Here is a 23,508-nt window from a genome sequence, read left to right as displayed (position 1 = left end):
TGACCCGTCATCCTCCTTAGTAAGTGGGGAACCCACTTAATATGCTAAACTAGGTTTAGCTGTAGTCTGAGCATATTCTGAATTTACTGATTCATTCAGTATTAATGCATATACAGAGGAAAAGAAGGAAGACACAATTCCTGACCTCTAGAAATGTCCTTTAGTTGGTAAGACAAGACTATGCATCTAACAGTTAAATAACAATGCAAGGAAATATGTGATTAATTGGCAACACAGAAAAGAATATGTTAGGAGTTCCTAGGGAGTAGGATGGGTGTTGGGTGAAGCATGAAGACCTTCTGGATAAAGTGGAATTTAATTGTTGTCCTGCAGGGTGAACAATATTAGAAAAGGTGGACGGGAGAGATAAAGGCTTTGAGAGGTGACCTTGGTGCTTGGAATGGAGAGTTTCTGTAGTACTGAGAAGTGGGCCATAAAGATGGGGATTGGGGGAAAAGCACAAGGCTTTCAAAGTGAGATAAGGAGTAGTATTACCACCCAACAGTAGGGTGGTAACAGGAGACTAAAAATATTCATTTTTTTCCTTCTCCAATAAGTAAATCAGCATGGCTTAGAGTGCCCCTGCTCTCTCTCTTTCATCATCAACAAATGTAGGTGGACACATTACAGCAATGCCTATTCTAGGTACTAGAGACCATAAAATACTCCCTTCCCTTGAAAAATCACAGAGTAGGAAATACTGGCCAGCATCCCCCCCCAAAAAAAATCAATGATTTCAATTTGTTATAAAAAAGTGCTTAAAGAGATACATGGGAATTTGTTTATAAGCAACAGAGGAGGGAACCTAAGTCACCCTCAGGGCTAAAGATGGAAAACACTTCAAAGAGAAGGAAATGCAGTCCTGCAAGGGGAGCAGGAGTTGTAGGAGGGGAAAGTCAACTGAGCCTGCGTGTGCATAAGCCTGCTTGAGCGTGAAGGAGTGCGAGCCTGCATGACTGTGAGTGAGCGTAAGCCTGCGTGTGAGCCCGCGTGAGTGTAAACAAAGGTGAGCCTCCTTAAATGTGAACCTGCATGGATGCGCGTGAGCCTGCGTGAGCCTGCATGGGTGAGCGTGAGTCTGCCTGAGCATGAACCTGTGTGAGCGTGAATGAGTGTGAGCCTGCATGACTGTGATTAAGCATGAGCCTTTGTGCGAACCTGCGTGAGTGTAAACAAATGTGAGTCTCCTTAAGTCTGAGCCTGCATGGGTGAGCGTGAGCCTGCGTTAGCGTGAGCCTGCGTGAGCATGAGCCTGCGTGAGCGTGAATGAACGTGAGCCTGCGTGAGTGTCAGCCTGCATGAGCATAAATGAACGTGGGCCTGTGTAAGCCTGCGTGAGCATGAATGAACGTGAGCCTGCATGGGTGAGCGTGAGCCTGCTTGAGCATGAACCTGTGTGAGCGTGAGCCTGCGTGAGCGTGAATGAGTGTGAACCTGCACGGACGTGAATGAGAGTGAGCCTGCGTGACCGTCAGCCTGCGTGAGCCTGTGTATGAGCCTGCGTGAGCGTGAGTGAATGTGAGCCTGCATAAGCCTGTGTGAGCTTGTGTGAGTGTGAACGAACGTCAGCCTGAGGGAGCGTGAACGAGCGTGAGCCTAAGGGAGTGTGAGCCTGCGGAAGCCTGTGTGAGCGTCAGCCCGAGTGAGCATGAACGAACGTGAGCCTGCAGGAGCGTCAGCCTGCGTGAGCGTAAATGAATGTGGGCCTGCGTAAGCCTGCGTGAGCGTGAATGAACGCGAGCCTGCGGGAGCCTCAGCCTGTGTGAGCGTGAATGAACGTGGGCCTGCGTAAGCCTGCGTGAGCGTGAATGAACGCGAGCCTGCGGGAGCCTCAGCCTGCATCAGCGTGAGATGGCAGTGAGCGTGAATGTCAGTGAGCGCAGAGAGGGGTCTCATCCAGGTGGGAACACAGGAGGATGTGGAGAAGGGGCTGGGAGGGTGCATGGGTCACTGACTAAAATACAAGAAACTAAAGGCTGTGAGAACTTATCCCTTCCTTGCAAATAATTTACAGTGGGATTGTGAATGACTTCCTTCTCTGTTTTCAATTTCTTCATCAGAAGCGCGGTTAGCTGACTGACCACTCCTCAGCCCTGAATGCCAAAGTCAAAACTATGTCAACACAGTAACAACCATCCTAAGGTTTATGTTTACAAGACTCACAGAAGCTTGGAGATAAAACGGAAGACATCGGAAGACATCGAAGCCGAACGTCCTTTCCAATGTTACATTTCTTCTAAGCATTCCTGGCAGGTGGCCATCCAGGCGGAAAGAAATCTCTCCAGCTCTGGGGAGCTCAGGAAGCAGCCCAATTCATCACTGTACATCATTAGTTGTGAGGAAAATTTACCCTTAAACTGAGATTAAACATGTCTTCCAGGAGCTTTTACCCACTTGAACCCCCTAGAGGGACTGAAAAATCACCTACTGTGCCTCCTACACGCAGATGGTGCTATGTTAGCATTTATAACAATGACTTGAGAATTGTCCCTTTTCCTCACTAAAGGACTTGTTAATTAACAACTGGCTTAGTTTTGATTAATTAGGTTCTGTAATGTAATGTGCCACCTTCCTTTTCATGAAGACCTTGAAGGGACATCTGTTACTGGTAGTAGCACTCCCTCGTCTTCCATTACTGACTGGTGATTCTTATGCCTGCACGGTGCTTCACCCTTCCCAAGCATCTTCAGATACGTTACCACACTGGAATGTCACAAGAAGGGGCTGTGCTATTTGGTAGCTTACCTTCACGAAAATCTTTGTGCCTACTTTATGATACAGTATAAAGGATAGGACAAGTGATGTAAAACACATCTGAGAGACTCCAGAGCTTCTGACAGGAGAAAGGGTAGAAAGGGTAGGGGAAAACTAATGTATCTGAAGAGAAGAGGAGTAATGATCAGAACACACTCTGGATGTCTACTCCGTAACTGGCACCTCCCTACAGACCATACATATTCCTGTCTTGACAGGCCATTTGTAAAATCGCAACTACTCCTGCAACACACACAGATGAGAAGTGCCTGCCACTGGACTGGGACTGGGACAGACGTTAGAAAGGGAGCAAAAGAAGGCACCCTTCCAACCGTGGAAATTAAGTGTAGAGCAGAGTAGAAAGAAATGAACTGACTTAGTCAAAAATGATGTCTTAGCGGCCTGGGAAAGATGGAGGAGAGGTCGCGGCAGGGAAGAGGGGATGGCATCTTAGCAGGAGAAACAGAAAATAAACTCCATATTTCCAAGCACAAGGCCAAGCACAAAGGGCCAGCTCCACGGTGGTGCTCTGAAGACTGTCAAGGACAAGACTTGGAGACTTCACGCTCTGGAGTGAGCCTGGTCCTGCTGGGCTAAGTGCACAGTGTCCTGCTACTGTGACTAAAATGACAGCAACTTTCCCCCCCATCAAGCCAAAGAGAGCTGTGTTCATTCCCAGAAGGCATCAAAAGAATTCAGACTCCTCTTTGCCTCAGCAAATAACAAGTGTGTGTAGATGTGTGATTGCAAACGTTAAGGACCCGTGGGGAGCAGTTCCGTGGGGCAGGCAGTGTTTCATTCCACTGGACACAATGGTAAAGCACCTGTCAGAGTCACTGCGGAGGGTCAAATGCCGTGCCTGCTGGAGCCCACACCTCAGTGCCTCCCTGAATGCATGCTACTGGGGGACGTGTTTGTCTGTGTCGTTCCCAGCCTGCGGAAGTGCGCAGGCACCCCAATAATGCGGAAAGCTTAGTAACATAACCTCATGACACCTTGCTTTTATCCAAGGAACAATACATGTGAATACCAAGTCACACTAACAGTTCCGATTTCTCCCCAGAAACAGGAGAATTTTAGGTTTGTTTCCCTGATTCCAAGGGGAAACAAACTGCATGCCTGGAACTGTGCTGACACACAAGACCAAGGAGAGAAGCTGAGAAACCGAGGACAAACCAACCTTGTTGGCAGGGTGCAGCAACCGTCCGCTGTGAGTCGGACTTGAGTCTCGTAGCTGTCCAGAGGGCACACGGCCTGCTGAACGGAGGGGCACTCCACAGTGCTGCAGTCCACGCTGAAAACTGAGAGGGGCAAACAGAGGCACCATTTACTGTTACATTTACTTGCATTTTTAGTCCCAACACGAAACACTGACCCTTTGCAAAGAAAGGGCTGCAGGTTCCCTGTGTCCCAGAACCCTCTCCTAGCAATGCCATTTTAATTTCAGGCAAGAGTAGAGAATTGCAGTATGTCCTGGATCAGTGCTGGGAAGGCAGGTTACCAGACGTTTAAGAATGAGGATGAGACATAGGGGGAGAGTGACACCAGTGGCTGTTACGTGGCTGGAGAGAGCCAGCCAGCCAGAGGCGCTTCTCGTGGAAGAGACAGACAAGGGACTGTTTGGCTTGAGGGATTTATCTAGCAGTTAGGGAAAAAACCACTCTGACCAACGGTTAGAAACTTGCAAAGAGGAAAATCACTATCGCCTAGCCCTGTTCACAGACCATATTAGAAATGCCACAAGAACAAGGATGTTAGAAATAATATAAAGCAAGAGATAGCTGGGACAGTGTAGCGAAGGTGAGAAAATGGTCTAAGAAGTCAGCACAGGCTATGAAGTCAGCGGAGGGCGGTGGGGAGCTGGCAGGGGAAAAAGACCGGGGCCGAGAAGCTCAGGACGACACATCTGGCTTTCTGATGCCTTTACTTAGCCAAACATAACCCGCTGTTTACATACGATGATTGTCTTTAAGTGTAATAAGGTGATCGATACATCTACAAGTTACGGCTCTGATCCACTCTGGGAAGCTGGAGAACCAAATTTGTTAAGCCTGCTTTCCCTGTCAAGCACACTTAGAAGGAAGAGAGAAAGAAGAAACAAAGATGGTCCCTATGTGCAGGCCACGTGTACTAGTGGATGAACACTCTGGCTCTCTGACTGGAAGGCCAGATGTCAGGCTACCAGGACCCGAAGTGGCAGGTGTGCCCATCTTCCCTGGGAGGCTGGCAGTGGCAGAGGGGGCTGCAACCCTGCGACGCGAAGCCGCGAGGCTGCGGAGGCGATGCCCGCGCGTACCTGGTTTGCACTCATAGAGGTCACAACACTGTCCCGGCTTCCCTGAGGCTTTGGACACTAGAATGTTCAGGTATCCCGGCTGGCAGACTTTGCGCAGGCAGCCCGCGGGGTCACACACGCAGCGGCTGGGTAAGGGGCAGCACTCCCCGGGGGGAGCATAGCCCTCGATCAGAACGGAATCTTCAGGACACCGTGGAGAGAACTGGACTTCACAGCGGGCCTTGGAGCAATCTGGCTTCTCTTCTAAATGGGAGAGAAAGAATTTAGCACATGCCCGGAGGGCAGCGTGGGGCACTGGCGTCGTGAGCACACAGTCCTGAGGATTCATGGAGTGAAGAGAAGGGGAGAGAAAGAACTCTGGTAGAAACCAGCGTAGCCGACTGTGAAGATCTCCCCCGAGATCCACTCACGACACGGGAGTGTGAGGCTGCAGTGACCTCCACCTTCGTGCTCACCAGTGCTGAACACTCCTCGTCCAGTGCTCGGACCAGATCAAGAGTGGCTCCGGCAGGTGCCTGCATGATGTGCAGAATCTGGGAACTGGGCTCCAGCACTGACTCACCTGAAGATCTTTGAATTTAAAAGGAGTTTCAAGGGCTGCTCTTTGAAAACAGTGTATGTTTAAAACCCTGAAATGGACCCAGGAAAAAATCCTGGCTACTTCAGGGACTGGGGACAAGGTATGTGACAATCAACACGAAAGAACTCCACTTCTGAGCCCTGAATTTTAAAGAGATGAACTTATTCAGATCATAGTATTCTACGATGTGGAAGCTCAGCAAGATGGAGAATGAGCTGTAATTTCCCTGAACGCCATCTGGCCTGTCTATCTCTAGCAGCGATCCATCAAACGCCCCTCTCTCCTTTCTTCGGTATTCTATACTGACCACGGCTGCACTGCCATTTTAAAAGATAAGAAAAATAGATCGAGCAAAGCCCTAGCTTCTGGAGTCCCAGTCCATAGTAGAGTCTCTCCATTCAAGTTTTTAAGAAACCTATACCAACATCATGCCCTTGAGAAAAAGGCTGAAACGAACTGAAAGCACATCATCATGGTCTCACGATCTCTGGGGCAGATGAGGGAAGTTCAGAAAACACTGGGTGAAAATGATGCCATGTGGTATTGGGGTATGTTATCATTAGCTCTATGTTTCCTCCAGTGAAACCCATACAGAATCACAAAAGCAAAGTCAGAGCCAGATCACCTAGTCTTGGTCTTCTAAACAAGAAACTGTGTTCTGTTTTGTAGACACAGAACCTGGAGCGCAAGAGTTCAAGTGATCTGCCTGCGGTCAGTGGTAAAAGGAAAACAAGAATCCAGGCCTCCTCACTTCCAGCTCACTCAGCTCCTCCCTTTACAAAGGTAGACCTATTTCCAAAACCAAGTCTTCCTCAGGTCACTCCTACCTTGACTGTTGTATCATTCATTCCACTGACCGTCTACCTCGTCTACTTCCTGGCTAATCAAAGTACACTGTAGGAAAGCCTTCACACTCACAGTTCTAGTAAATTCATTAAAAAATAATTATTAGCCCCTGCTGTTCTAGCACCATGGGAGGCACCATGAAGAGAATAAGCATGGGTTCCTGCTCTGGTAAAATTCATAGCACAGTGGAGAGAAATACCAAGTAAAGAACAAACATCATAAATGAGCAAACTGTGTCATAGCAGAGGGTGTCCGTGCCATGGGGGCAAAATGGAATGGAGCAAGGGGGCATCTGAGTGCATGGAAATGGGGGGACAGTTGCAATCTGGTTACAACAGGCATCACTGAGAAGGCAGTGTTTAAACAAAGACTTGAACGATGGAGAGGGTAGGCCATGGGAGAAGAGCGTCCCAGCAGAATGCACAGCTAATGCACCCCTGTGTGTCCCAGGAGGAGAAAGGAGGCCAGTGTGGCTGCAGTAGGATGTACAGAGAATGCATAGAGCCCATTTTCCTAAGGTAACCCCAAGCAACTGCCTTGCAAAGAGAACACAAGAGAAATCCCACTCTTGGATATCCATCAGTGTGGACAGAACAAATCAAAGAGCTGATGAGCAGAAAGTGAATCTTAACCTCATGGGGACTGATGGAGACGGAGTCTGTGAAGTACATTCAGGGGATGGCTTATCGGCAAACCCAAACACATGGTTTCATAGTAAGAGCTCCGTGAATGTAACTGCAAATAGCACTTAATTCCTATTCTTGTTAATACGCTGCAATTAACTTATTCTGTATCACATTCTATTACATTCTTATCCTGCAAAGTATCTGGTATGTATAATCAGACTTTTCATGCTTCATAGAACGTGCTTTCATCATAACCTATCATATTACATCTTCCCGATTATTCTGCTCTTTATGTTTCATGGTCTCAATGTTTTCACCTACTGATGTGTTTTGCAGTTTGAACTTTGAGAGATTTATTTACCTCTTAAGAAGCATCTTTGTAATACAAATGGGGTAAGGTATATAGACATAGTCTGAACCACTGGTCTGAAGGGATTTAGGAATGTTAAAAATGAGGGTTAGGTCTTATTAAGTGCTTTTTCAACTCAAGATGATTGTACTGGTTTTCCCTTTAATTTGTTTTATAATCAATTAGCAAATTTAAAGTTATCCTTGCTTTCTTAAAGCCTCTTTCTAAAGACCCAGCGGGATTTGACTTCATAACATTATGATTTTTAAATTCATAAGCTTAACTAATAGTCACCTGTAGCTCTTCGGGGTGTGTGTGTGGGTGTGTGTGCACGCGTGCACATGTGTGTGCTGCCCTCATCCAGGCTTAGTTCCCAAGTTACGCTAAATTGTTCAAAGAGCTTTTTATCATTCTACCTTACTCTGCTATAAAACAGTCTAAATAACATAAGAATTATCCATTTTTTGATGTTTTCATACAACCCAACTGTGAAACTATCAGAACTCAGTATTTTTGTTAAAGGAAGAAGGGACAGATTTATTAGATTTTAGGCATTCTACTCTTTTAGAGTCATCTGTACTGACATTGCTAAGTGTCTAATTTATCTAGACCTAATTTATAGATTTTCAAATTCATTTCAGGTTGTATGACCATTCTTTTGGTAGATTATGTGCTCATTTGTTCTGTTAGTTTTTGAATCTCTTCCTTCTTCATCTTCCAGATCATTTCACTGACTTTTCTCTACTGCTTGGTTCTCTTCTATTTCCTCTATTTTCTAAGAAATGCAAATAATTTTAATTGTGATTTTAATACTTTAGGCCAAATATTGCTTTGGTTATATTCTGATTTTTTGATATGCATTACTCTCAATGTAACTCATTTTTTTTTTTTTAAGATTTTATTTATTTGACAGAGAGAGAGATCACAAGTAGAGAGAAAGAGGAGGAAGCAGGCTCCCTGCCTAGCAGAGAGCCTGATGCGGGACTCGATCCCAGGACCCTGAGATCATGACCTGAGCTGAAGGCAGAGGCTTAACCCACTGAGCCACCCAGGCAGCCCAATGTAACTCATTTCTAAATAATCTATAATTCGACTCTAATTCCCTCCTTAACTAAAGACTTTATAGAAGCATGCTATTAAAGTTCTGCATAAGTATTTCTGGCTTTCCTCTTGATTTTAATTTTTAGTTTTATTGCCTTGTTGCAGAGAATGTAGGCCATACAATTTTCTACTTCCATTAATTTCTTAAGCTTGTGTTTGTGTGTATGTGTGTGTTTTGGCACAAGTGTGTACACATGTGGTCTAAGGTCAACTTTAAAATATGTGGGTATTTGAAAAGAACATGTATTCTCTGTTTATTGGATGTAAACCTGCAAATCTATTCAATCAAGCTTTACTATGACATTCAGATCACTTACATCTCCCCCTTTTTATTTGATTTGCAAGAAGGATCTGTTAAAATCATCCACTATGAACCAATAACTTCTTGTATTTCTAACAGATTTTGCTCTAAATTTTTAAGGTTGTGTTCTTAACTCCATGACTAGCAGGCGTAAGATTCAAGCCTATTATACTGACTTGGCAAGTTGTAAAATGATGCTTTCGAAGAATCTAGATTTCTAAGATTTGTATCTTTCTTTTTATTTTTGTAGTTGTTGACATTCTTGGCTTTTCTCTTCTTTCAACCCTTTTTTGAGTCTTGATGGATTACCCAAAAGCCCTCCTCACCAGCACCCTCCCCCACCCATTTTCACCTGTGGCTTAGACCCAACTATGGTTACCATAGCATCAGGAAGTGTCTTTCTGATACTTCTTTTCTCAGCCCCATTTCTAAATTAATTCATCCTATGGATTTCATGTATTCATCTATGCCTCCATTCTATCTCTCTTCCATGAAGAAAATGAGAACACCACAGCCACACATGTATTTCCCCTCATTTAGAAGGTTTTTCTGATATTACCTCTGAATTTTAAATTTCATCCATTTGAAAAGAAGTCTCTCCTGACTCTTACCCTATAGAGTCTAACAAAACTATATATAATAGTTAAGTTAATTAACAAGATTTTCAGTCTGGTTGCCTTGGCAACGCTTTGCAACTGGCATCTTAAAAAAAAAGAACAAAAACTGCCCCAGATATAGAAAGATTAAAGTAAAAGTATCACTTGTAACAGGGGTCACTGAGAGAAAACAGCTTCTTTCATCATATTAATTATCTTCCTTTAAGAGGTTAGCCCTTAAAATACTGACAGGGTCACCCCATATTAGAATGATTTTACATTAAAGTGTGTATCAATCTTAGTCACTTGAACCTGTGTGACCACATGTTGGCTCACTGTAGATCTTCTCCAGGTCCATAGGTCAACAGGGAAAGTACAATCATGATCTACAAGTAGCAATCGCATTCAAGATTTTCTGCTTAAACACAGACTGAAATAAAACCAAAGTGGATGGGGATGCTAGATGGGAGGAGGGAAGGAAAAAAAAAGAAAACCATTATACTACCAGATTCTCCCTCTATCTGATTTTTGCAGAGTCCCACACATCTGACCCTGAAGGCTTCCTCCTCTTTCAAAGTCTCTTAAAATGTCACTTAAAATGCACATTTGTTAATGGAAAACAGGCAGCATGAAACAGACAACTGAAATCCAGACAGGTAACTAACTCCAGAGTCCACTCTGCTGAGGGCTCCGCGGGTCCTTTCCCTGACACCTATTCCTGAGTCTCACACACACAAACGCCATGCAGGCAGCACATGGTCACTCGGACACAGTCTTTGGGAGTTCCAACCACAGAGGTATTTCAAGGGACACCAAGTCTGAATCAGACCTGATATCACAGAACTGAGTAGGTAGAGTACAGAGTTAAGAGGAAGGAGCCTGGGACCACTGTTTCCCCTACATGTCACTTTGGTAATCTCGTTCCCTCAGAACCTGCAATCTCGGAGCAGCCATGGCATCACGAGGGGACTGCAGGAGCCACTTGGGAGTCTGGGGGAGGCAAATCTCGCGGTACCAGCTGAGGCGCAGTCCGAGAGATCCTCTAATCCCCCTCTCACGCATTCATCGGACAAATGTTCACTGAAGGACTTCCACGTGCCAGGAGTTCCTGGGCACAGAGCTTCGAGCAGGGAATAAAACCAAGTCCTTGCCCTCCTAGATTCACAATTCTGGAGCGAGACAATAGACCAAGAGTGACACAGTGTGCTGCCAGGCGGAGACAAACGCCTGAAGCAGAATCAGCAAAGCGGGTGCAGCAGGTGGGCGAGGCCGGCACCTGCATGGAGGCCTGACAAAGGAAAAGAGAAGGCAGGCGAGTAGCAGGCCCGGAGTGTCTCAGATGCAGGGACCAGCAGGAATCAAGGTGTTAAGGCAAGAACTCTCCAAACTGAAATACTCCTCACACTTATGAAGAAGAAATCTACACTGGTGTAATTCACCAGTAGAAAATACCGATAAAGACTTACAAGAGGAGGCTTTTGACAGACGTTTCTTATTAAGGATTCGGTTGTCAGGACTGGGCTAGAGAACTGAAAGCCATCTTGATTGACGGGGCACCTTCTATGCGTGGGGCACCACGCCTCTCCTTTTCTCACCCCTCTTTCATACTCCCATGGGAACAGAGAGAACACCTTTATGTCTACCTGGCAGATGAGGAGCCCGGGCACAGAGAGGTTAAGAAGCCTGGCTAAGGTCACAAAGCAAGGGACAGAGCCTCTAACGCCTACAATCTTCCCACTGGTCCACAATGCCAAAAGTAAAAGGAACTTCACCTTTCCTCATCAGCTTTCCTGGTTCTTGTATATTTAGTCAATGGCTACACTTTTACTCACATATAGAGATACAAATTAACTTGCACAGACGGAGAGGTTCAGGGTCTTTGGTATTGTCCTCCACACTTTCTGGTGGCCATGCTCCCAAACTCATTTGCTCCTTGGCCTTACACACACCGCCTGATAAAAGGTGGAGCTTTTTTGTATCCAGCACTATTTTGTTCTGAATACTTCTATTACAAATGTAAGATGTATGTCATCCCTACATTTTTAAATTTAGAGACTGACTCCTTTAAAGTTACACTGTGAATTCTCTTCGTTCACATTCCATGATTTTATCATAACCTTTTTTGGCAAGCTTTGCAGTGAAGACTTGTTCCACACAATCATAACCCCGAGGGGAAAAAATTAGGCTTGTTGATACAGTCCCAGAAATATTTCATATTTCAGCTTGTTCAGAAACACCAGCTGTACTTTCCCAGCACTCTCTTTTACTCTGAATTTAGGATTTAACAGTGAGGGAATCTACATATGCCCTTTTCTTGGCAGTTTCTTAAAAGTGCCAAATTAAACTCTTTCATTATTTAATAAAGTTAGTTTGCATCACAGTAGAATATAAATTAACCAAATATAAAGAAAAAAATTAAATTATCTGTAAAACTGCAACACGAGATACTTCAGTGGTTCTCATGCTGGCTGTCCATGAGAATCACTTATCAAGCTTAAGAATACCACTGTCTAGATGCCACCTTAAATCAATTCAGTCCGAATTTCTAGGGGAGGGGCCTGGGAATTAAAATATTTATTTTAATAGCTCCCTGGGTGATTCTATTGTGTGATTAGAGCTGAGAATTACTGTGTTACTCCTCTCAGCAAACTGGGAATCTTTACAATGAAGGTCCCTATTGACAACAGAGCTTTGCCAAGGGCATGTTCAAACATCCTGTCAAATGGCAGCTGGCTATATGCCCAAGAAGCAATGAGCCCTCCAGATTTCTGCCTGCCACCGAATGGCCCAAGCTCTATGCTGAGACCCATGCTACCTCCAGGAATCTCCCAGACCACACATCTTGTCTAACCAGGATCTAACTGAACTGGGTTGAAAATAATGCTTTATATTAGTTTTGCTACTCAAAGGGTGGCTGGCCCCTGGACTAGCAGCATCATGTTGGGGCTGTAGAGACCCAGACCCTTGGGCCAGACCTAATGAATCAGAAACTGCACTTTAGCAAGATTTCCCCGTGATTCAGCTGTCTTGAGAAGTGGTTCTCAAACAGTGGGTCATCGGCAGGAACATTGGCCTCTCTTGGGGATATGCTAGAAGTGCAAATTCTAAGGCCCCAGAGCAGACCTACAGGATTAGACACTCAGGGGGAGGGGCCCAGAAATCTACCCCAAGAAGCCCTCTGCGTGGTTCTCTGACACAGGGCAGTCTGAGAACCACAGGGCTACAAGAATGATTCTGCACCCTGGCAGCACAAGAGACTCTCTGGGGAGCTTTAACAGTCCGGAAGCACAAGACTACAACCCAGACCAAGTCCATCTACTGGAAGTGGGCCACTGGTATCAGGATTTTGTAAAGTCTCCCAACTTCTCTAAAGTTGGTCCAGTGTTCTAGGCACCTCTCCCCACCAATATCCCACACTCCCAGGGGATTCGAGGCTGCTTTAATTCTCAGGAAACCTGAATCAATAAGTTCTCTGGAGCCTTCCTGGAAAAGAGGAGAGCTCCCCGGGCAGAGTGAAAATAGCCGAGAGGGTAAGGAGTAAAAAGCTAGATCCCAAACATGGCCTGAATACGTTCTATCGAATTTTAAATCACAGTTTACCAAAGGTTATTAGAATTCTGAGTCCAAAGACATTTTATTTTATCATCTGTTAATTCACACCAGGAACATGAATTCAATTTACTTCCAGAGGGATCTGCCACTTATATAATTCAATTTATATATTCATACAGAGTAACACGTTTTCAAAATGTAACAATGAATTTTTTTTTTTTTTTGAAAACTGGCAATAAAATAAAACCTCAGGATGGTTTGGATCAATGTACAAAGAACTGAAGATGGCTTTCAAAAAGACTAATTTTGCCTAATAAACTTCTCTGAATATCTCATCCCCTTTTTGCCATAAACACAAGCCCACAGAGAAGAAATGAAAATTATCAGAGAATGGGAAAATGACTAATGAGGAAAACTTAAATGAACTAAATTTGTGTAGTTGGTTCAGCACCATCTTAAGAGGAATCTTCCTAACAATTTGAAAACATCATAGAAGCATAAACATTAGAAATGAAGAACTCCCCAGGGGGATGTTTAAACGGAAGGCAACATCCATTCCGGGATACAAACAAAGCCTCTATCTTGCAGAGTGGCTCTGACTTTGGGTTGCCTGCTTTCTATACTTCAAGATTTCCTCCATGATTACATGTGTGATCATGATACAGATTTGTAATCATGTACAGATTTGGAAAAATAAAACATAAGATTTATAAGATGAGAGAAGGAAGGGTCTGGCATTCCTCTCTGTGAAATGAGGAGCTGGTGTTGTGGGTGTCCTCTGTGGATGGCGCCTAGCCAGGAGTTCTGTGAGCTATTCCAAGGCAACCAAGGACTCCAGGCCTCTGCTCCTTCAAGGAGGACCAACTTCTTAAAAGTCCAGGATTTGTGGATTTGTTAACAATGTAGAGTTTTAGTAGTACATTAGAAAAATGCAATCTTATGAGACTAAGAAACAAAGAACAGAAAACCAAGGGTGTTGGTAATATTGTCAATAAATTCCCGAGTGCCAGGGATTTGGGGTTTCAAATGTCTTTAGAAGGACTCCAGAGAATATTATGTGATTATATGATTGGAGGTCTTCAGAAGTTCCTGGAAGTGACTATACTTATGGGAACGAACAATGTATCAAGAGGGGCAGCTGGGTGGCTCAGTACCTTGAGCATCTGACTCTTCTTGACTTCAGCTGGCGTCATGATCTCAGGGTGGTGAGACCGAGCCCCGCATCAAACCCCACACCGGGTATGGAGCCTGCTGGAGAGTCTCTCTCTCCCTCTGTCCTTCCCCTCCTAACTCACTCATGCTTTCTCTCAAAAAAATAAATAAATAAATAAATAAATAAATAAAATAAAATAAAATAGATCTATCAAGAATAAGGCAGGCACAGAGCAGCACAAGTAAAGGACAGGTAGAGAGTACTGCAGAATATTGCTGCTGTTTTGTCTCTGCTGACAACAGCAGCTGCAAATAAAGAACAGCACGCTATTTAACTATTCAATTGGTAGTTCGCATGATGGTTTACACATTCTGGGGGAAAAAAAAACATGACCCATGTGGCTAAAAATACAGAAGTAGATTTTTGAAAAAATTATTCTGGCCGTTTATTTCCTCTTTCTTTTCCTCCCTTCTTTGTTTTACTTAAGATAAAATACTTGTTTATACCACTTGCTTGCCATTGAGCAGAGGTTACTTTTTAGATACTTTCTACCTTTCTTGTATGGCAATCAGTCTACCTACCAGCTTACTACCAAGATTTGAGAGCCAGAAAAAAACTATGTTCAAATCTTGGCTCTTCCACAACTAGCTGTGTGATCTTGGACAAGTTTCCTGACACCTGTCTGTGTCAAAGTTTCCTCAGGGTTGTGGTAAGAGTTAAGCGAGACAATATATATATATTGCAAATAATCCTCTCTCTGGCATGATAAGAATCACTCTTATCGTCATCATCATCAGTTACTACAAAAAGTCTAGGCTTGGAGTCAGAATGACCTCAGAATACTCAGTATATGTGTGTGTTCAATGGGGCACAATACTTATTCTACAAGAATGCTTTGGAGATTAAAAGAATATACACATGCTTTTATATTACGTAAGTATGTAATATATATGCTATATAAATAGAAAACATTTCATGTTAAACATATACATGTGATGGGTGTGTACACATGCGCACACACACACACACATACACACAGGCAGGCAGGCACTACCCTAGGCCCTCACGTTGGCTCACTTCTCTCAAGTCTGTTTTAAACCTAATGCTCTACCCGATGCCTGGGACATGGATGTGATCATCCTGTGTGCTCTTTTTGATAATGGTGAAGCTGATTCTGACACACACGTGTGTGCGCCCACACACACACATACACACACACCCATCTATACCTCCACAAGCACATATCCTTAGAACGCTCCACACAGTCATCTTTGGACGCTAGAAATTTTACTCAAGTCCTGGTTCTCTGTCAGCTTCTATTACTTTCTTTATTCCATATGTGTGTGTGTGTGTGTGTGTGTATGCCACTTTTTTGAGAAAACAGTCTCTGCTCTGTCTGGAGAGAAAGAAGGAAGCCGCCCTGTACAGGCAGTATTCCCTGGAGATTCCTCCCCAGCTATCTGTGCATTCAAGATGTGCTGATGGGCCTGGCTCACCAAATTATCAAACTGATGTATCTCTAGCCAAGACGTAATATAATGGTCACAATGGCCGTGTGCCCCCCACCAACATTTATACCCACATCACTAAAGATCCTCTGGGTGAGAAAATGCTTCATTCTTGCAGACGGCCTCCGGTGGGCACCACCTCCCAGAACAGCCTCATTCCCTTCCCACAACTCTTTCTCTGAAGGCCTCCCCACCCTCCTGACCGTTCCTTGGGCTCCAGCCCCCGATTCCTAATCAGCCTTGTGCTGGGCCAAGCCCCTGAAAGGGCCCCACGTTTCTATGCCGTCTTTGTATTTTTTGTGTACCCACGGCGTAAACCCTCATCTACCATGGCCTCCAAGAGGGCACGCAGAGACTACAAATATGTGAGCTGCAGCTGAGCAAAGGGACGTGTTTACTTTCCATCCTGAACGACAACTTGACCTGCAGCGAAAACAAAAATACTGCAATGTGTATTTTTTCCCAGAAATGATAATTATAGTACTCCAAACATTTTTCAAACTTTAACTACCAAAATGGAAAAGGCATTTCAAAAAATAATTTATTAAATAGGCACTTATATTCTTGGTAGCCCTTACATGGAAATTCTACTTTTTCCCCCCTCATAGCCGTTAAAGGGCTTGGCGCCTGGCTCAAAACCCTCTTCCAGGGCAAGGGCAGGTTCAGCCTGCAGAGCTGACAGGTAGGTGGCGGCTGAAGAGGCCTCCTTATTCATTGTAGTCAGCATGAGTTAGTTTATGGCACCTCTTCCACTCAAAAATACCAGCGATTTAAGAATCACAGTCTGTGCACAGAGCGATATAAAGGCAATTCTCCACCTCTGGTTCATGAAACGCCTGAACCAAGAAGCAGAAGCCAGAGAGGCTCTGGGTGCCAAATGCAGGAAGGAGTGCAGGATTTAGACTCCTCTCAGGGGCATGATGTGAATGAACCCCACTCATTCTTACTCCTCTCTCTGACGAGTGTCTCCTCACTTCATTGCCCACCTGGTTGTCTCCTCTAGCCAAAGTTTTTCTAGAGTCTATGCCCCCATCAGGATATGGCCACTGTAACTACCACTCTCGGGCTTTCCAATATACTTTTGAACAGGGGTTCTCACTTGAGTGTGCCGGACAGCTTTTTAAAGCACAGACTGTGAATCTTCCCTCCAGAGTTGCTGAGTTAGTTGGTCTCAGCTGAAGCCCGAGAATGTACATTGCTAACAAAGTCACAGGTTACTGATGCTGCTGGTCAGGTACTATGATTTAAGAACTGCCACTTTAGGCCATGTCTATTTGAAAATTTTTCATCTCTTAGAAGCTCAACCACCATCTATCTTCCCCGCCAGGCACAGCTGTGGCTCTCTTGCTCTCTCCGTGGAGAGGTGCTGGAGCTGGCTCTAGGTATAAAAGGACAGTGACATGCTTAAGGAACCTGATGGGTCTGAACAACAGAGGTCCCAACCAATCTCATCCTCTTCTCCATTTTTCCCGGCAAAGAGTGCTCGCTTGTGCGTGTGCAAGTTGGGGTGGGGAGGGCAGAGGGAGAGAGAGAGCATCTTAAGCCTGATGGGGGCTCCCCGGGGGGCTTGACCTCATGACCCTGATTCGTGACCTGAGCCAAAATCAAGAGTTGGAAGCTTCACCAAATGAACCACCCAGGTGCCCCCCACCCACCCCATCATCTTCTACATCAAATAGCAGACCCCATGGAACTACCACCTCAGACCTGAGATAAAATTCACAGAGGCGCTCTAGGAAAAAGCAGGCACATGGTTCGGACATCTGTGTCAGATGGCATGGAGAGGAGAGGGCTGTTGCCACTGAACACAGTGCTCAGTGCAGCCACCCCCATGTTTCAAGGGTACAACGTAGTTTCCAACTATTTTCAAATACAGCAAAGGACATAATGACTCTACAAATAAGTCTAACCAGAATGAATTAAAGGGAACAAAATAGTATATGATGAATCAACTCCTGCAAATTCACACCCCAGTAATTGGGAATTTGTGATAATTTGGAGTAAGAATGTCATGTTATTTAACATTACGTATCTTATGGGGACTAGGGATCTAAGTCAAAATTGCTAGGGATCTAAGCGCCTTTCTTTTTTTTCTGCTCAAGACCTACTTGTAGCCCTTGTCCATCTAGTCTTCCAACCAGTGTAAAGAGAGGAAAATGCAAGGCGAAGGGCACAACTGTTAAGTGGTATACTGTGCGCGAAGCTGCATTACGGCTTCTGCTCCCTTCACAAGGCCTGGGCTTAGTCACATGGTCACGTCTACCTGCAGGGGAGTCTGATAAATGTAGTCTTTATTCTGGGTGGCCGTATCTGTAGCCAAAATTTTGTATCTGTCAAAGAAGAGGAGAATGGACATATGGAAGCAAGGACTAGAAACCTCTACAATAATTTTTCTAAGAAAATAAACTGTGTAAATAGGGAAGTACACTTTCCTTCAGAGAATCAAAGTAAATAAAGCTTCCTGAAGAATCACTTGAGAGACACTCCAATGAGTTATACAGGTAGGTGTAAGGAACACCTGTCTGTATTGCTTATTTGTGTTAAAAGAAGCTGGAAGATTCTTATTTATTTATCAACTCCATAAATATGGAATAATCAAATACCAAGTAAGAGACATTATAATAAGTTGTATATTTTAATAATTGAGCAAGGCAATATACAGAGAACCTTCAGTCATCAGTGGGCCTAGATTTTCTCTGCACGCAAACTTTAAGCAGAAAGCCTAAGCTTCTTTTGAAATGTTCTAATTTCAACAAATCAGTCTAATCCTTCCTACAATTAAAGTATAAAATAAAGGTGGACTGAAGATTTGAAGATCTAATTACAAGAAAGTAGAGGAATTAATATGCCTGTCCTTGCATAAAAATGTGGGAATGGTTCTATCTACAGGATGCATACCTGTCAAAGGAAAAGAACATTTTTCTTAGCCAGAAATTCTTACATGTAAGTGGAAAAACCAGTGGTCTAGCAAAGCCAAGTGACTTGCCCATTTGGCTAACGATTGGTGAAACAGGGCCAGAAGCCAGGTCTCCCGGGGAATTTTACATTGGTCCCACCAAGACATGTGGTTATATGAACATTCTCATCCTTCGGTCTGTAGTCTGCATCTTTCCCTAACCGTTTTTCATCTTTTCTGCAATACTTAAAATTGCTCAGAATCTAGCTTAAGATTTTGATTACAAAGCTCCTTTATTACGAAATCAGTTAAACATACAAACCAAACCAAACCAAACCAAACCAAACCAAACCAAAAGTAACCCTTTGTAAGTGGAGTGCATAAGAAAGGTCAGGAGAGCAACCTCTGGCCACAGGGGAGCTGTGGTGCTGTCCACCACTCAGGTGCTGATAGGCTACTTGCCCACACAGGCAGAGAGCCTCGTCCTCTCAAACACAGGTAACAAATATGCTGGGAATGGGAGGGATGGCAGGCTCACCTGGATGACATCTGTAAGCACACCAAGGGACTTGGGACTGGGGACCTAGAAGGACACAGGTCCCATGTGGAACACACCAGGGCCTCATACGACAGAGTTCCTTTTTAACAACCCAATCCCCAGGAAGTTTATTTAGACCTCTGACAATTTCCCACAGCTCATTCAGAAAATGAAGGCAGGTCATAGAAACTTGAAGAACAGAAGAGCTGGTAATAAATACCAGAGAACACCTCTCAGTGTTAGAGACAGAAGAAAGCCTCATGTGGAAGTGGAGTATCTGCTTGCAGAAACTTGACTTGGTGTAGCCTTTCTAACAGAATTAACTTCTCTGTCTGTAAAACCCTGTCATGCTGCCACGGCTTCCTCACATGTTCACCAGTGCTTCTCTGCTCTTCTCAGTTTTGCAGTGGACATGACTTAGCTGGATATCTGCACCTGGTGATGGCTGAAATCCTACTGACACTTGTGACCTGTGATATTCAAACCCTGTCCCCACACTGAGTGTAGGGTTCTGCTGGCCCAGTCTTTCCAAGGAACTGTGGATCCCTTGTGCAGCCAACGAGGGGAATGTCCACCTTCTCTATTCCTTCTCCATTTTCCCCTCCTGCTTTTCTTACTATTTTCCTGTAGTGAAGTCACAGCTATCCGTATGTTCAGAAAAGCTACTTTTTAGAATTTAGTGGTTTTGTTAATACTATCCTTTACCCATGTTCCTACTGAGAATATAAAAACTTGCCTTGGAAGAGGGAAAGGGAGTCTTGAAGGAAGTCAGGTTTAAACAAGGGAGAGCAGTAATCTCATAGGTTTTCTCTAGTGATTGGGCGCTTACAGGTTGGTTATATGAGAATTTCTATTCTAAGGTGTTTTGTTGTTATCGTTAAGAAACAAAACCAAAAAAAACAGACTCTTTGGGCACCTGGGTGGCTCAGCTGGTTAAGCAGCCAACTCTTCATTTAGGCTCAGGTCATGATCTCAGGGTTGTGAGACTGAGCCCCACGTTGCCCCATGTTAGGCATGGAGCCTGCTTAAGATTCTTTCTATCTGTCCCTCCCTAAGCCCTCCTCCCTCCCTTTCCGAAAAAGAAAGTAAAAAAAAAAAAAAAAAAAAAAAAAAAAAGAAAGATGTGGCATCTGGGTGGCTCAGTTGGTTAAGCATCTGCCTTCTGCTCAGGTCATGATCCCAGAGTCCTGGGATCCAACCCCACACTGGGCTCTCTGCTCAGACACCAGTCTGCTTCTTTCTCTCGCTCTACTCCTCCTCTGTTCATGTGTTCTCTCTCACTCACTCTCTCTTTAAAAAGAAAAAGCAATAAATAAAAAAGTGTTGATACAAGTGGCTATGGGTATATGCTAGGACTTCTACCTGATCTTAAAGCCTTAAGCAACAGGAGATTTGAGACATCTCAACTGACCTGCAAGATTAATGGTGTAATTCAAGGCTATTCAGTCAACATGTCATTACTGGGGCCTCCAAAAAAAGGGCGGGGGGGGGTGGGTGGAAAGATAGACTCTGGATTTCCGTAAGAGGTAATTCTTGAGGTCTGTGCATACACTAATTGGTGATGTGCCGCTCATTACAGTGGCTCCCGAAAGTGCAGTATCACACCGGCCGGAACATTACGGAGGCACTCCTAGGAATTGCTCTTCCTTGTTTTTGTACCAGGCATTTCAGAGATTCAATCTACTTCCAAATACAGCACACCAACTTTTTAATTTGCCCCAGATTCCTGTTTTCTGGTAAGGAACCATTACTTTCTAGGACTTCTGGACTCCTCTTCCTCCTGGTTTTCTTTTAGAACAGAGACGTTTTGAGCCGTTCACAACTTCCTGCACATGTGGTAAGGAGCTAAAAACTTACTGGGCAGTTGGTTTGTTACCGGCCAAGCGACTTGGTCCTGGCACAGGTGCTTCAAGGCACACCTGGTTCAAATGACAAATTACTACATGTCACAGATCTTCTGGTCATTGTCTCATGAATAATTGAACTAGTGAATGTTAAATCAATGAATCACAAGGGTCTACTATGTTGGTTTCTCTGTAATGAACCCTGCATCAGTCACGGCTATTCCTAGCTAGCAATAACCTCATACCTAACTCTCTCACTGCTGACTTAAGAACGCATTTATTTTTTTTAAACATTTTTTTAAAAAAATTTTATTTCTTTATTTGACAGAAAGAGATCACAAGCAGGCAGAGAGGCAGGCGGAGAGTGGGAGGAGGAAGCAGGCTCCTGGCAGAGCAGAGAGCCCAATGCGGGACTTGATCCCAGGACCCTGGGATCATGACCGAGCTGAAGGCAGAGGCTTTATCCCACTGAGCCACCCAGGCGCCTCTTAAGAACACATATAGAAGGCTCATCTTGGCTGATTTTCTGATGAGAATGTTGGGGACAGCAGAGTTTGTCACCAGTAAGCCTCCTTTGGAGTCAGAAAAGGACTTCTCACTTAGCAATTCCAAGAGCACTGCGGGATCTAATCTCCATCCTTAATTACATCACTATGAAGCAAAAATTATTAAGAAAATGATTTTTTTATATTGGAAATTAATTTAGACTAACTTCTAATCACAACTTAAAAATAAACAACCTAAGTTTAAACTGTCAGAAATCTATAAAGCTGACTGAATTGTTCAAGTGAATTTTAATTAATTAATCAACCGACCATACTTAACAGTATTCCTGGCGAAAATTAGGAAAACTGTCCAGTAGCTGCTCTTCTGATAATATTTCTGAACAAACAGAACTAGTGGCTGAGGTCTTACTCTCATCCCCTAGATGTTATTTTATAAGTTGGGAACCACATTATCTTAACATTAGTCAGAGAGTCAAAGTGGCATTCATTCTCTCATTGACAAATGTCTCGGGCAGCTACTGGTCCACACTAGGTGTGACACAGGATTCCTCACCTCCACAAACTTACTGTGGAGTTCAGGAGAAAGCAGAGCACCCAGACAGCAGGACCAGGCTCTGGGGGCAGACTTAGTCTAACTGCTATCTGATCCATACAGTTCTTTTCAACTCTCTGAGCTTCTAGCTCCTCTTTATCAATGGGAAGGTGAGCAGATGGTTTCTGAGATTCTTTTCACAATAAGAATTCCTTTTCACAGGGAAATTTAAGTAACAACAGATGGTAATTAAAGAGGTGACCTAATAGGTTATTAAGTGGCAAATGAGTGTCAGAGACCAAAGAATGCTGGGACTGTGGAGAAAGGAAAGTCCCTGCAGGGGCAGTTGCTGGGAAAGCTTCATGGAGGAAGTGTGGTTTTTATCAAGACCTTGAAATAAGGGGCACCTGGGTGGCTCAGTCGTTAATCCACTGCCTTGGCTCATGTCACGATCCCAGCGTCCTGGGATCGAGCCCCCACATTGGGTTCCTTGCTCGCCGGGAGGCGTGCTTCTCCCTCTCCCACTCTCCCTGCTTGTGTTCCCTCTCTCACTGTCTCTCTGTCAAATATATAAATTAAAAAACCTTAAAAAAAAAAAAACTTGAAATAAGGGTAGGATTCAAAGCAGGTGTCCTGAGGAGGTTGGACGTAAGGACTATTCCGATCAGGGGACACGGTCCAAGTGAAAGGAAGACGGTCACAATCCCAAACATGCCACTTCTCAATGACACACCCACAGTCCTACCTCAGAAGAGCACAACACGTGCTTACTTGCCCCCATGTTTTCAACGGGGCAAGGGGTGGGAGGGGCAGGGCATCTCCTCCAATGCTCTTTCCCTCCCTCCACCTTGCTGGCCAGACTGCCACCCTTTATCTGTCCAACATTTACTGAGCACTCATAACCTCCCGGTGCTTTGCTAGGGATCTGGAGACACAGCATTGGAAATACATAGTCTTTGCCCTCTAAGAGCATTCTAGTTGTGTTCAACCAGGAGTCATCTCTGTGAAATATCCCTTCACCTCAGTCTCCTTCATGAGTCTGATTCCTTCCTCTAGTCTATTTTTATAGACTTCATACATTTATCAATTTTATAAAATGTTCACATTCCATCATTAATTACTTATATTTTGGCATTCTGTGACCAAATGTGGTTTCCACGAAGGCTGGACTAGAGTCTTGTGTTTCTTTGTCTCTCACTGCCCAACAAAGTGCCTAGACCATTTCATGCAGCCAGTGAACAATTATCTCTCTCACTAACATCCCCTTACTAATCGTAACATCTCCACTTTTTTCCTGTCTACCTATCTCTCTACTCACCTACCCACTAACCTATCTAAGTTCTACCACTCACTACTAGCGTATGACCCTGGATAACTTTCCTACCTCGGTTTCCTTACTTGTAAAATGAGGATAATAAACGTCTCCACCTCACTGGTTTGTTGAGAGCTTTAAGTACCATGTCACGTGGTTACACTGATACCTGGCACATAAGTAAGTAGCTCCTTATCATTAATTGCTGACCTTAAAAG

General features: G+C 44.3%; 1 protein-coding gene across 1 annotated transcript in view; it reads right to left on the bottom strand.

The window, feature by feature from the left end:
* CRIM1 (cysteine rich transmembrane BMP regulator 1) overlaps positions 1-23,508 on the bottom strand; it is a 188,758-nt gene that overhangs the window by 99,521 nt on the left and 65,729 nt on the right. Inside the window, 2 exon segments of the mRNA XM_004765456.3 lie at positions 3,935-4,055; positions 5,051-5,293. Of these exon segments, the coding sequence (XP_004765513.1) occupies positions 3,935-4,055; positions 5,051-5,293 (364 nt within the window).

The sequence above is a fragment of the Mustela putorius genome, unplaced genomic scaffold (assembly GCF_011764305.1).
Source record: "Mustela putorius furo isolate JIRA1106 unplaced genomic scaffold, ASM1176430v1.1 tig00000281_pilon_pilon_pilon, whole genome shotgun sequence".
Taxonomy (NCBI): Eukaryota; Metazoa; Chordata; class Mammalia; order Carnivora; family Mustelidae; genus Mustela; species Mustela putorius.
This window is presented reverse-complemented; position numbering and strand designations above follow the sequence as displayed.